The sequence below is a fragment of the Coenobita brevimanus genome, chromosome 62 (assembly GCF_032717465.1).
Source record: "Coenobita brevimanus isolate Jiangsu-jjx chromosome 62, ASM3271746v2, whole genome shotgun sequence".
NCBI classification, from domain to species: domain Eukaryota; kingdom Metazoa; phylum Arthropoda; class Malacostraca; order Decapoda; family Coenobitidae; genus Coenobita; species Coenobita brevimanus.
The window spans coordinates 39,469,971-39,485,202 of NC_137015.1; the positions used below are offsets into that span (position 1 = coordinate 39,469,971).

General features: G+C 39.8%; 1 protein-coding gene across 3 annotated transcripts in view; it reads right to left on the minus strand.

Moving 5' to 3' along the window:
• Positions 1 to 6,796: 6,796 nt before the first annotated feature.
• The window catches only part of LOC145404139 (uncharacterized), a 59,936-nt gene continuing 51,500 nt past the window's right edge, over positions 6,797 to 15,232 (minus strand). For 2 of the 3 annotated variants that reach the window (XM_080275766.1, XM_080275767.1), the window contains exons 15-17: positions 14,034 to 14,843; positions 12,232 to 12,378; positions 6,797 to 11,858 (exon numbers count right to left, since the gene is read on the minus strand). In XM_080275766.1, the coding sequence (XP_080131892.1) occupies positions 11,723 to 11,858; positions 12,232 to 12,378; positions 14,034 to 14,843 (1,093 nt within the window). In that variant the 3' untranslated portion in view covers positions 6,797 to 11,722. The remainder of the gene's footprint in view (positions 11,859 to 12,231; positions 12,379 to 14,033; positions 14,844 to 15,232) is intronic. The other variant, XM_080275768.1, reaches the window with a different exon arrangement.

The window sequence follows — 15,232 nt, forward strand, 5'->3', positions numbered from 1 at the left end:
TTAAATTATGTAATTATTTTGTATGGTCTTTTTATTCTCTTACTGGGTATTTAATTGTTGGTATAATTTATCACTATTAGCTCAGAGTACTGCCATTTTGGCAAACTTTGAGTGATTTTAGTTCAACTCGCTTTCAACTTGAAATGTTGATTTTATATCCATTATATGGTACTATACAATCATTATGAATTCTAAAGCATGAGAACCAGTCTGGTTCATCCAATGGCATGCAGACATATTGTTATAATGTCACACAAGCATGTCATTCTGTTAACCCCATTACTACTGTATCACAAATCCTGAGCTAAATTAATTCATTTGGCAGTAGAAAGAACTGATTAAAATAGATATAAACAGGTTAGGGGACGTCTAAACACTTCATAACACTGGGCAACTTCTGAGTTAAATAAAATAATCTAAGGCTGAAAAGTAAAAGTAAATATAAATATAAATAAAACATAAAAAATCAAACACTATTATGCTGTTAAGAAAATTGCCACTGCACAAAGCTTGTAGGGATGAACGCTGTAGCTGGCCAAGCAACAGTTCTGTCACCAACTTTTCTTTAGAAGGAAATATCAGGAGGCATGATATCTTCACATTTACCCATTCCACTTCCTCTCCAACTAACCTCTCTCTCTCTCTTTTTTTAAACAACATATGATGGAGTCATACACGCCCCTAGGCATCCAAAGAACGGTCGTGCATTTAAAACTGATGCCCTGGGGCATCCAAAGAACAGGAAAGTGTTAAGATAATACAAGAACCAGCACTGGCTACAAAAACTGGATGAGAAACATCAGATGCAAGTTTATTCAGTGAATATGCTTGTAGGAATTCTAAGGCAAAAATATTGAACAAACCTGGATTCTGTCTCTGCATAGTATTGCCTGTTGCTGCAAATTTGTGTTATTGTTGCTGTTGCAGCCTCAGGTTGTTAACCCAGTGGACTCCAGAAAGCCAGCCACCTAACCGGTTGCTCCCAGAGGTCTTTTGTTGAAGTCATGTTGAAGGATTATATGTTGTGACAGTGTGCTGCATAAGGTGTGATGTGGTGTGGAGGGACTGCTTTGCAGTGTAAGCAGACTAGGTTGCTTGTAAGATGTATTTTGTGTTGGTACTGTAGTAGGGAAGAGTGGTGACTACATCACAGTTTATCTTGCTGCGCTCATGTTTCTCTGGATAGGGTAGTTTCTGAAAGGCAGATACAGCTACCGCAAATGGACTTAGGACCTACCCCCACAAGGTATTAAAAAACACAGAAATCATAGTATATCATGATGTCTGTTCATGAAATGCCATTCATTAATATGAAATCATGTTTCCCTTGTTTTTCAGGACCAGGTGGATGCGTTTTGGCATGGAATCACTTAGATCTCTAAAGTAATCTAAGGACATTTAAGTGCACCAAACATTTATCAGTTCAGTCTTGAGGTTGTCCAGATTGGGTGTCTTTTTCTCTGCCATGATTTTCTTCATCTTTGCCCAGCAGTTTTCTATCAGATTTAGATCCGGACTGTTGCCAGGCCAGTTGAGGACCTCAATCTGATTATCCTGAAGCCGTTTTGTCACCTTTCTTGACTTGTGACGTGGAGCTGAATCGTGCATGAAAAAGTCGCACCCATGAATAGCCAAAAATTTTAACAAATGATCTTTCGGAACTTGAATGTACCGGCCACCATTCGTCATCAAGTTCTTAGGAAGAAAGCAGAGGCCTCCCCTTCCCATTTCGCCTGAGAAACACCCCCATACCGTTACTGATTGTGGGTGCTTAACAGTCGGCACCATGTAAGCAGGGGCATATCGACTACGGGAGGCAGGGCGACAAACCTTGTCAGAATGCACCTATAACACTTGAAATGTGCTTTCATTGAAAAACATCACTACTGTAATCTCCATTCATCTGATGTCCAGTATGCATACTTTTTGGCAAACTGAATGCGCTGCTTCTTCATGCGGTCAGTGAGAAGTTGTTTCTTGGCTGCAGTGTGGGTTGGCAAACCCAGCCTCTTCTGCAAGCAGTGTTGGATAGTTCAAATTGAGACGTCTTGTAACAGCTGGGGATGCATTCTCTCCAATTCTGCTGCTGTCAGTTGAGGATTCTTAATTACTTCCCTCTTCAGAAGCATATCTGTACTTCTGGAAGTCATCCTCTTCTTTCCATCGCCAAGCTTGTGCTCTTGCACGACATCAGGTGGCAGGCCGCGTACTGCGGCAAGAATCTTCATGACGGTCAACTTTGCGCACCCAGTACGTTCACAAATTGTGTTGATAGGGACATTATCCTGCCTCCATGCAATGATATGGACCCTCTCATCCCTTGAGCAGTACTTTCCAGGCATAATAACTTTAGGAAAATAACAGGGCAAACAGTAATGCATATGCAAAAAGAGGGAGGTGCAAGCTCGGAGTGATGGGAACATATACTCCCACTCTCGCTTCTGGCCAAGCACTGACGCGCTGAGTGTTTCACCACCTCCCGCCAACACCAGAGGAGTTGCCAGTTACTTCTTGCCCCCAAAATTCACTTGGTAGAGGTGGAAACACAAAGCAAAGACAGACAACTCTCCCATAACAATTCTGTGTGTGTAGGTCCTAAGTCAATTTGCGGTGGGTGTAACTGGTGGCGGTTCATGGAAGGTGGATAACTGGTGGTGGTTCATGAAAGGTGGATAACTGGTGGTGGTTTATGAAAGGTGGATAACTGGTGGTGGTTTATGAAGTATGCTACATGGTTGAAGGTTTTGGATGATTGTGGTGACTAAGTGTTTCTGTATGTTCTTGTGAAGTGCAGTGTTGGCTGATGGAGAACATTGTTGAAATATTCTGTACAGTGATGGATCATTGTTAATTTATCATTTCTTTATGGAAAGAGATGTTGCAATATAAAATAATAGGGATGGGATAAGTCTTGAGAAGCATTGAGCTGTGTGCCTCTCATATTCATATAATTTTTAAAGCAGAATTTGTGTATTATTTTAGTACGGATGTGATATGTTGTTGCTGCTTAACTCTGGTCTGTCAGATCAGGCGGACCTGCTGACTGCAGGCAATGAACGAATATTGAGAAAAACTAGCACCAGGCCAAGAGAGGCTATGCGGCACTAAGGCAGCAAAGAATGGAGGACAATTAAATTAGATGCAAAACACACAGAGCAGAAAGAAAAAAGAGATAATATTCATCCATCCATCCATCATCCAATCCTACATTGCCCCATGAAGAGCGTAGGAGCCCGGGGCTAGGCAGTTGGTCCCGACATTTAAGATGAGAGTGCCCAGCCTCACTCATCCCTGAGTGACATTACATGAGCAATCAACCCCAACCATCCCTTGGATATAAACCTTCACCGGCTTAATCCGACTGGAGCGCTAATTACCCACTAAACCACCAGGCGCCAAAATTTGGTTATATGGTTACCACTCAGCGTAGTAAATGGTTTCCTGGTGCACAGGGAACCATTTGGCTTGTCACTCAGTGTAGAGTCACCCACAGGCTGAAGGAAGTGGAAAGAATGAAGGAAAGAAAGACAGGAGGGAGTGTAAAGTCACCCGTAGGCAGAAGGACAAGGAAAGAATGAAGGAAAGAAAGACAGAAGAGAATGGAAGGAAAGAAGGATGGAGAGGAAAGAAGGATGGAGAGGAAAGGGCAGACACCCGAGAGCAGCACTACATCGAGTGAGTGGATGGTGAGCGCCCCCACCTACCACAAAGAGATAATATTAGAAACAGGAAAAGGAGAATCACCAAGGAAATCAGTAAGCAATGAGGGATAGGGTAATAGTGAGAGGAAGGGTGACTGCAGGCAATTCCCTACTCTGTTTATGTTGTGTCTGTGTCTTAGTGTGCCATACTCTGTGTAGTGCTCCATTATGTTCTGTTGTTACTGACTAACCCCAGTCTATCTGGGCAAGCAGACTCATCAACTGCAAGCAAGCAACCACCCCTGCAGAGCTCTCCTGTGCAATGAACCAATGTTCCCTCATGGCAGCATCATCTCACCACGGCAAGGCATGGAGAAGAGTGTGGATGTTTTGTTCCTGGATGGATGCCACATTTGTGTCTCTCTACCCAGTTAACACAAGCACCACAGTAGCATGGAAGTACTGTACAAAAAGTCACTGCACAACAGTATTGTGATACCAACTCAAACATATGGAAGTAAAGCCTGGACCTTGTTGGAAGGACACAAGTCGAGTGGGAGCAGTGGAAATGAATTATTTGAGAGGAGTATGTGGAGTAACATGGAGAGACAGACTGATAAATGAGGAAGTTAAAGAGCATTGTGGTGTGCATGTTGATGTTATAGAAAGCATTAGGAGAAATACACTGAGGTGTTTTAGCCAAGTGGAGAGAATGGAGAGCAAGAGACTAACAAGGAGTGTATGTGAGTGAGGTGGAGGGGGGGGGGAGATGGAAGGAGAGGTTAAGGATGAGATGGAGGGATAGAGTGAAGTAATATATGAGAGGGGAGGGCAGTGAAATGGCAGGGGACAGAGCAACATGGAGGCGATTTGTCTGTGGTCACACCTTATGGGATTATGGAATCTGGCACTAGATAAATAGACAGAAGATCGGAGAAACAGGAAAAGATTCATAGAAAAATGAAGGAAGAAGTATGAAGTTTTACAATAAGCAAATAGATAATGATTAACACCACTTACCATCTCCAGTATGTGTAGGGGTATGAAAAACTAACAAGTGAACAAATCTATTTAAAAAAAAATTTACATTACCTCAAGTAAGGGGGTTTCCCTTGGAAGAAAATGGTTCTACTTACAGATGCCCTGCATGTCATGAAAGGTAAGAAATGGAGACTGAAGCTCCCTTTTCTGCATTCCAGCATGGGAATGAGACAACCCAAGCACTCAGCACTTTTGCATCACACCAGGTGATATTCATTGATAAATCAAATACACAAGTTCCTCTGCCATGGCTAAACAATTTTCTTTGCAACTGCCATATAATCTTATCCCCAATTCAAATGCAATTCTCCTTTTGATTCCAATCAACATACCAAAATTATGTCTGGGTCAATCACACGAAAGTATAGTACTGACTAAGTATATTGGCCTCTTCAATCTACAGTAATAGTCATTATCAATCATGGACAACGAATATATAAAGATTTTCCTAGTACAGTTGCGAAGTGATTACTACTGGGTACATGTATTAGTGACTATATTCATGCAAGTAACATATAATACTGTACATGCAATCTGCAAAGATGTTCAGACTTATGTGCAAAACTAAGTCACCACAAACTCACCTCAACTTAGACATAATGAATATACAGTCATAAAGAATATAAAGTTTAAGGGTATACAGTTGTATATAAAGGGGCAATAGAACTCTGCTTATCCATATAAGGTTGTTCCTATCACTTGAATTTTTGGACAATCACACTGACAACTTCTACCATCTTTAAGTATTAACATACATTTCCTAGACAGTACTGGCTTCAGGCTATAATGAATGTCATCCTGTAATTATACTTATGCTTCAATATATATACCAATATAAAGAGAAGAATAAAGTAAACTGAAATTTGCTACAGAAAAAGAATGGGGGAGGGAGAGCAAGAAAATTATACCACTAGTTTTGTGTGACTCATAACCCTTGTGGATAAACAGTTATATAGATAATCAGAATTCCACTCCAGAGTAATATAAAATCTGTGGGATATTATAATCACATTAAGTGGAAAAAGAAAATTATATCACTATTATAATCACATTAAGTGGAAAAAGAAAATTATATCACTATTATAATCACATTAAGTGGAAAAAGAAAAATATATCACACTGCATAATTATGACTGGATTAAGCAAATGAAATGGAATAAAGCACATCAGTAAAGCTCATGAGAGATATCTATGATGTAAACTAAAGCATCCAACAACCCATTATTGATTTCACACAAAGTATCAACTGCAGGTCACTTCCACATGCAGTATCAACAGCTTTAATAACTTCTCTCAAATGTCACTAAAATACCTGGTCAGACTTTACTACCATTAAACCTGACAGGTAAAGTGCACATCAATTATTCTGCACAATGAACATCAAAGCCAAAATCCTTAATCACTTCCTTCAGCAACACTGTACAGCAAATATTAACTAATGTAAAAATTAAACAACACACCATCCAGTAATACAGATGAACTGGACAGTAAAAGCTATCACCATCAGTACAGTGTAATCTAATTACATCACAGGCCTGTTCAGCATCAAATTATAGCAATGTTTTGTAATTCAAATTTATAGTACACAGTAAGAAACAACCATCTTCCCAGATTTGCCTGATTGCACATACAAAACTTGTAAGTCATACCTCAACTACTGTGCAACTCATATAGTTCAATTTTCCTGCAATGCATAAATCACAACTTGGGGAGGGAAGTTACTTTCTTGACTATACACATGCATATGCTTACCAAACAATAATCACAGTAAACTTTGCAATTCTGTATTACACAGACTGTCACTGCCAGAGATAAACTCAATTGCCCTCACTCACGGGTATGTAAGACACACCTCAGTTTTGATGGTCTGCAGTTCTACCAGATCCTTAGGTAAAAGACCCACAACCCTATGGTAAGACTGGGATTAAATTCACATGTCCAGATGTCTATGATACGACCAAGAATATTGCTAACATTTAAGTACGTAAAATTAAACCATGAAATAATGATAAACTGTTAAATAAAGATTTTGCACTCAATGTGTTATCACTGAAACAGAATATCCATACAGTATTATTAGTAACCTTATTTGCTTCTCAAAAACAGTGTATATATATATATATATATATATATATGCATGCAGTACAACCATATGGTACATAAACTACTTATCACAAAACAGAAAGATGCTTAACTTAGCAACTGCTATGTTGCAATTACAGTTTCTTGAAAAAAAAAAAAAAAAAGTTACAATGTGTACATTTTGTAGTATCTGTGACTAAAGACAAGGTTATTCTGTATATTAGGGCTTAGTCTAGTGAATGTTTCCAAAACATCTATCTCTTGCCTGATGCCTAATCCCAGTTTGTCCATAATGGCAGGAGCAAAATCACCAACAAATCTCTATAAAAACATCTACAGCATGTTTTTTCTGACCTTACAAAAAAATCCTCACTTCTTTCAGTTCAGCTGATGGCCAAGTTTAGTAAGACTGGAGGAACAATCTGACTAATAATCAAGGAAACTCCTACCTACAGCTCACTGAATCTTATGCTACCATAAAAGTGGCAGGAGTGGCCCATTTCCATCAGGTGAAAACGTACTGAGTATTATCATGACCTCCCATCACTGAAAGCCGTCATCCCTCATACATTCCACCTTTCTATTCCCGTCTTAACAGTTTCACCATCAATGGAGGCACTGTTCTGCACAGGCCATCATGAGGTCATTTTTTTCAGATGAGGGAATTCTAATAAAGGGTTGAAAGCTACTGTAATTAACCTTTGGACTGTTATGAATTCCCTTAAATGAATAAAATGGTCTGGATATGGCCTGCATAAATTACGTGTATGTCCAATGCAACAAAGTGGTTGATGAATCACCTACAGCCACATGCATTAACCCGTTCATTTATGATAAATATAATTTTCATTTCATTCTTGCTAACACCAGACTACTTCATTTAGCTCAGGAGAGACCCCCCATTGTGAAAAGTTAAGTAATTTCATGTTACAGTGTGAATCACCTGTTAATTGACACTGCAGCTTAACATGTGTTATCATACTTTTCTCATAATGATAGTCACTTAATAAATTACTACAATATATAGAACTATTAGAAAAATACCATGGAAACTTAACACTAAACCTAAAGCAACATGAATATCACGGAAGTCATCATCCAGGCCCAAGAAATATTTCATCACTTACTCCCTTTATTACCATTTTACTCTCATTAAGAGATTAACCTTTTCAATTCAAATGAAGTCCTCTTTACTGTATTCTAGCCACTGGATTATTTTCCTTCAACTGACAGACCTTCCTTTCAGGATTTTTCTTGCCCTCTTGACCCTGCCTCACCCATCCTTGGAGGGCATGGGAAGATGATTATGATGATGATGATGATGAAGCCACACCTCCTGCAGCAAAAGGATTAATGAGGACTACACTGTATTTAATTCCTCAAGTGAGGTCATTCCAAATTTAAATAAAATCTGGTGGTAGCAAAAACAAGATATAAAAGCTAATTGGGATGAACAGGTTTAGAATAAACACCGTAAGATGTCCATACAGGTCTTGGCAACTTTAGAAATACTGTACTAATGGAAGAAGAGAAAAACAAAAGACTGCAGTCTGTTATACTCTGGCCTATGAATAAACGATGTTAACAAACTGTTCTATCACAATCTCAAACATACTGTTACTGCTGCTGTTATCAACCTAGGCTCATCGGATATACAGTATAACCATAACCCCTTTAACCAAGGGATGCCTTGTTACTTTCAGAAGTCTTCAATGTTTAGGAAAGACTTTATACTAAAGGGGTTAGTTACAGTTCTCATCTAACCTTCAATACTGAGGTCTTTCCCACATGGGAAAAAACTGTATGGAAATCACCATCATCATCATCATCATCATCATCCAGATCTCTTTCTCACACCTGAGGATATGGTGACATAAAACTGGATACCTGGCAATGAACCTGGGTATTAGCCTTGCTGGACTGGTCTGCCAACATAACACCACTCTTCCTAATCAAAACACATAATCTACAATTAGAACTTGTGTCCATGCAGTCCATATGCCACATACGATTCAGATGGGCTCAACACAGGCAACTCATTAAATATCTGCATAAAGGAGACAAAGGAGTGGAAACAATGTTACATCTATGCCCTTCTTTTGTCAAATACGTCACCTTCATGATCATCTTTACTTACGAATGAACTGTGGTAGGGCCCAGAAAAAATGAAATGAGAAGGCACAGGAGAGGGAAGACTACAATATGCACACCCAATTTTACATTCCCAAGTTCATCTGGAGTGGCTGTATAAGACACCTCCAGGCACTGGTGTCCAGGCTCAACTGTATACTCTCACACTACCTCCAGTCATGTTATCGTACATTCAGGCACTCCTCACTCCAATCCATACTCTTGTACAGCTTCCTACTGTAACCCTCTCAACACAATGGCACCATTTTTCCTTCCTACCATCAGATCATTTTATTTACTCCAAGAGAAACCTAACAATATGGGTTACATACACTACTGCCAATATAAATCCCTTTCAACGTGAGAAGTCCTTCACTAGTTGAAAAAAATAAACTAAAGGTAGTTTAACTGAAATTACAAAGGCATCATCATAGCAACTAAATTAGTTATCCATTTTGTATAATGGCTTATTTTTGTTTCAAATAGTACATCTGGTGCCTTAGTAAGTATTAAATACATTCATTTCTGATAACAACAATTTTGTTGTGAATAACAAATACTTTTAACAGAAATGGTATTAATTCATTGGTAACTTGGTACTGAATCACTTCAAGAGAGGAATACAATCACTAATAATCTTCCGGAACAATTTTCTTCTAATTTACATAAGTCAGTCTCTCCTAACCAATGCTAATTCAAAAACCCTTCACTCATGATACACTTGTATTTTCTTCTGTTAGATTCAGTATAAGTGATATGGATGGACATGCTGGACATCATTTCTAATACTAGATAATATACAAAATTAAGCAGTGTTATTACAAAACAAAACATAATCTGACTATACCATACTACATATATTAGGTGCACTAAAATAATTGATAATGACTTCTAAGTATAAATTTAAAAACAATAACAACACTTGTGTATACTGTGTAACTGCATTCATCAAAAAAAGATAAGTTCCCTATGCCTTTCACCAACTTCACTGCCCAATACCTTAATGTAACTATGGTACTTTGACATATTTCCTTAAATAGGCATACTGTAATGCTGAGCCTGATAATGAAATGAGAAAAAGAGAGGAAAAAATCTGATATTATCTGAGAAATTACCAATATGCCGGGAATCGAAGCCGGGACTCTCAGGTGAGAGCCAGGCAGCATACCACTACACTACTCTTCACTCTTTAAATCTGACATTACTGACATTACTTACTTTAAATTACATTACAGAAAAATATGCTGGGTATTATGTACTGCATCATAATAAAAAAATTGACGTATTCACTAAACTAATACAGTAATTAAAAGGCTTTGCAATGTGTATGTAATCATCATAACTCAGCATTTTGCACACTGGTTTACATATAGTATTGTTTAATACACTCTTTAATTTCAATATCATAGTGCATTAGACTAGTTCAATGCCTTAGTCTTCTTGATTCTTTAAGCATCACCTCATAAAGAATTTGCAAGGCTGTAGTGACTGAACCAATGAGCAATAAATAATCCTAGCCAACATTTAGGCAGCACCACACAGTCTCTCCTCTCCAGTCACATATGTTTGGAGGCTGCGGAAATAAATAAAACCTAGTCCCAGGCTTCCCCCTTTAAGGTGGAAACTACACTACTGCAGTCCAAAACACTGAATGGTATACGACCAGCAAGACTAAAAAATAATATGAAGAACAGAAGCTGCAATGGTTATTCAGTATCATAGTTACATAATTTTACAAGGATACAATGTACACAAAATTAATGAATAGATTATACAGTGACCTGATGACTTTATGTAAAAACTGTGACAACAGAATCCTAGTGCTGTGACTGTCAGGTAAAGCAGTTAACCTTTTCACTACGATGGTGGATATTTTTATTTCATTACTACGATCTTCAAATGATTGTATTCAACATCAGTGAAACCTGTTGCACTGATGAAGTTAAAATCAATCTCCAACAAACTTCTCCATCATGAAAGGTCTCCTCAAAAGTAAATCATCCAGCAGTAGCAAGAATAGAAAAAAAGACATCCTCAAGTTGAAGGGGCTAAGCAATTGTTCGTAACTCTAAAAACTGTACAATCTAAAGTAGATTTCTATTTGGTTACATCAGGTTCAGCTGACTGTGAGTTTCTCCCAGCTGCTCAGTCCACTTATCTCCCAGCTCTTAACCCTCTCATGGTGGTGGAGTCTCATATCTTTATCCAGCTATACATTAATTTTCTTCAGCTAAGTGAGTCACAGGAGAAAGATAACACTGTCCCACTAACCTTTTCATCACTGGAGTAACTCCAGTAATTCAGCCAAAATCAAATACTTTTATTCAGCTGAGAGCAAGTCGGAGAAACCTTAAGAGTGTTAACCTATCCTCTATACTCTGCAATGTCAAATCAAGCACTGCTGCTGAGTCTCCCTGATGCCTAACACTTCCCGCAATTTCTAGACGTCACTGTAGTTACCCGCACAAACCCTCCATGAGATATTCTGCCATCACACTTCAATACATCTTCTATTGTCTTATCTCACAATTTGATATCACATCCAGAACAGCCAAGGCAGAGTACCTCCAAACTGCCTTCACACAGTCTGATCAGGGGTAATACTCATTGCATCTGTCTTATTTGACAAAGAAAGAAAAGAAAAACAATGAAAAAGGCAATTAGACACAAGAGAAGGTATAACATACATTAAGAGAAACAATGACAGAAAAAAATGACAAGTGAGAGCATAAAAGACAGAATAGAGATATGGTAAAAAAAAATACAGACGCAGGAATAACTGCTTCAACTACATGTTTTTCCCTCATCCTGGCTCCACCTGTGGTTGTTTAGTCAATCTCAAGGAGTCTTGCACTACGGAACTGTTGTCCCCATGGTCCCGAGGGATCGTCAAGGGGGTTTGTCCACTCCTCGGAGCTGTTCCCATCCTCGTCTGTGAAGTGGGCATGCACGTGCTCCTCAAATCTGCAAGAGGACAGGTAGGAATATGAATAAATATAACTTCTGTACAGAGCTTACTTTTGGTGATGACAACCTAGCCTTGGGTCTTTCCACCTTGCAGGTGGTGGTGGACACACATACAAACAAATACATTTGCAGACGTACAGTGAATCTCTCTCTCTCTCTCTCTCTCTGGCTTTTATGTTTCAATACTGAACTACAGTAATAATGAACTGACGGCCATACTGTTATTTTGAGGCACTGAACAATACTGAATTCTTTTGCAAAACTGGTGCTTTTAATAAAATATTACAGAGATCAACCATTATTTTTGCACATACACATTATTATTATTCCTCTCACAAACAACCATCTCTTCCTTGCTCCCAGTACATACTTCTTCTGGCTGTTGCGTTGGAATGCCACTGAGCAGACAGGACAGACGTACTCAAGGTGTGAGTGTATGTGTTCCTCCAGGAGTCTCATAGTGGCCACAGGGAAACTCAGGCTGCAGAGTGGGCATTCCAGCAAGTTGCGTTCAGCTCTGGGGGTGGTGGCCAAGTGTTAGATCTTAGTCTGGAGTGTAATGTTAGATGTATCTATAAACATCTAACTACGGAAAACGAAAAAAATGTAGCAGTTAATGCCATTTCCCTTTAATGATCATAATTTTTGTATGCCCGTTTTCTTCTTTTCTCTTCTAATACAAAAGAAAAGACAAAGGCTGGGTGCTTGCTAAAAAAAGTTGCTCTTCCTAGAAAGAAGTGAACAAGAGAACCAAAACCAATTTTTATTTTTTTAATTCTGAGAAGCCTGAAAGCACTGTGTTTAGGAGACCAAAGTTATAGGATGCAGGAAATACAGACTAGGGAAGACAGTTCCTGAAGTGACTAGTTGTATACATGAATTACTGAGAATACTGGCTTCACTCTTGCATTAGAGGACAATATCCATATCCATCCATCCATCCATCAGCCAATCCTATGTTGCTCCACGAGGAGCGTAGGAGCCCGGGGCTAGGCAATTGGTCCTGACATTTAATATGAAAGTGACCAGCCTCATTCATCCCTGAGTGGCATTCCGTGAGCAATAAACCCCAACCACTCCTTAGATAGAAACCTTCACCGGCTCAATCCGATCGGAGCGCAATAATTACCCACTAAACCACCAGGTGCCAAAATTTGGTTATATGGTTACCAACCAGCGTAGTAAATGGTTTCCTGGTGTACAGGAGACCATTTGGCTCGTCACTAAGTGTAGAGTCATCCACAGGCAGAAGAGGAAAGAATGAAGGAAAGAAAGACAGAAGAGGGAGTGTAAAGTCACCCGCAGGCAGGACGAGGAAAGACTGAAGGAAAGAAAGACAGAGGAGGATGGAAGGAAAGAAGGATGGAGAAGAGGAAAGGACAGGCACCCGAGAGCAGCACTACACTGAGTGAGTGGATGGTGAGTGCCCCCACCTACCACACTATATCCAGATTCACTTTATAATAACTTGGATACAAAAACCATTTTATCCTAAATTTTTTCCCCAAAACCATTACATCTGAAAATTTTTTACCTATAAATGAAAACAAGGGAGTGATATGTGCATAAAATAACATGCTGCTGAGAGAAAATGTGAATGCAACTACTCATGTTCTACTGCAAGTTATTAGGCTGACGTGCCAGTTTCCTACAATTTAACATTACCATATGTATGGGAAAAGCAGCAACATTTGGAATACATCCCTCACATGATGAAGACTTATATGATGTGATCTACCAGTATACATTTATGTACCTGCAGTACCTATCTATCTATATATGTCACATGGAAGAGTTCATTAGTTTGAGGTATAATGCTGGCTATATCTATACCTCAATCTATCTACACATCTATCTTAGCCCCTTCAGTTTAATGACAACTTAATTCTAATCGTGTTGGATGTTCTAACGTGCTGCCTCCACAAAATTTTAGCCTCCTTTATGACAGCCTTTCTGAACTGAAGAGATTGGATATAGCCTTTATTATTACACCTTGACTAGAGGTTCTTAGTTTCGGGAGTAATGCTGGGTGAAATATTAGGAAAACTTTTGTCCCTGACTGTAATTGGATTATGCTGTGAGGAACACTAAACAATTTCAATTAGCAGTGTAAAACCTGAAGCAATTAAATAGTTTAGACAATGCACAAAGGTCTGAGATGTGGTACTGTACCCTTGTGGCTGTTGCGGCTGTTGTTGTGGCTGTGTGGTGGTGTTGTTGAGTGGGGTGGCATCGTTGTTGTCGCTGGTACTGTGGAAGTCGTCATCGTCAGACTCCGTGTGGGCAGGATTGGGGGGGGCAACAAACTGACTCATGACCGCAGCTTGGATGGCAGTGGCTGTGGTCTCAGGCTGCAGTGGGGGTGGCAGGAAGTGAGTGCAGCCTCCCTGGGAGGCTGGAAGGTGATACTGAGGCTGGGATGGGGCATGGAAGGGCTGGGTAGGGGCAGGAGAGGAGCCAGTATCTTGAGGAAGGTGGTGAGTGACCTGGGATGGGCATGGCTCGGGCAAGAAAACTGGAGCAGTGGGAGCTGTGGGAAGGAAGGTGTTGCCATAGAGAACTTGTTTCTCCCCCTCTGCCACTCTCTGCTGGGCCACATTTGCTGCTCTTTCATCCCTCTTCCTTGATGTATCAGACTCCTCCTCTCCCTCTGCTGCTTGCTTCTGCTCCTCATGGTTCTCACTCTTTACCTGCTGCTCTACTGCTTCTGCCTGATGTGCTTTTGGCTCTGTCTGCTGTTCTCCTGCCTCCTCACCCTGCTGTCTGTCTGCTTCCATTTGCGCTTCAGCTTCCTGTGTTAAAGTATTCTCTTCCTGATTTGTCTCATCTTGTGCCTGCTCAGGTAACTGTGACCTGACTGAGCGTAGCTGTGACTTAAGTGAGGTGATCTGCAGAGAGAGCTCCTTAACAATGTCCTCCATCTTGCGATGCACAGCCTCACTCAGCTCTCTGGTGGAGTTGGTGCAGCTGGTACACACCGTTCTGGACCAAAATATGTAAAGACAAATTTACTATCAACTCCCTGCTATAGCACGGTAGCTGTGCTCTGTTTTCCCACAATGGACAGAGAACAGAATGTAGTGTCTTTTCATGCCTCTCCTCATACAAAAACAAATCTCAGTTACAAGAGAAATATCACAGACTTAAGTACAGTAATCACTCCAATATCTGGATCAATAGAGCCATCGGTAGGTTCGGATATTGGTTTTGTCCGGATATTGGGCCCCAGCTTATGGACTTGTACTTACGGACCCTAACACAGAGAAACACCTATACAACTCCCTCCGGACATGCATAGCACCTATTTAACACCCAAATCACACCAATAAGGCACATAAATGACTGAAATAAATGCAATAGACACATAAAAT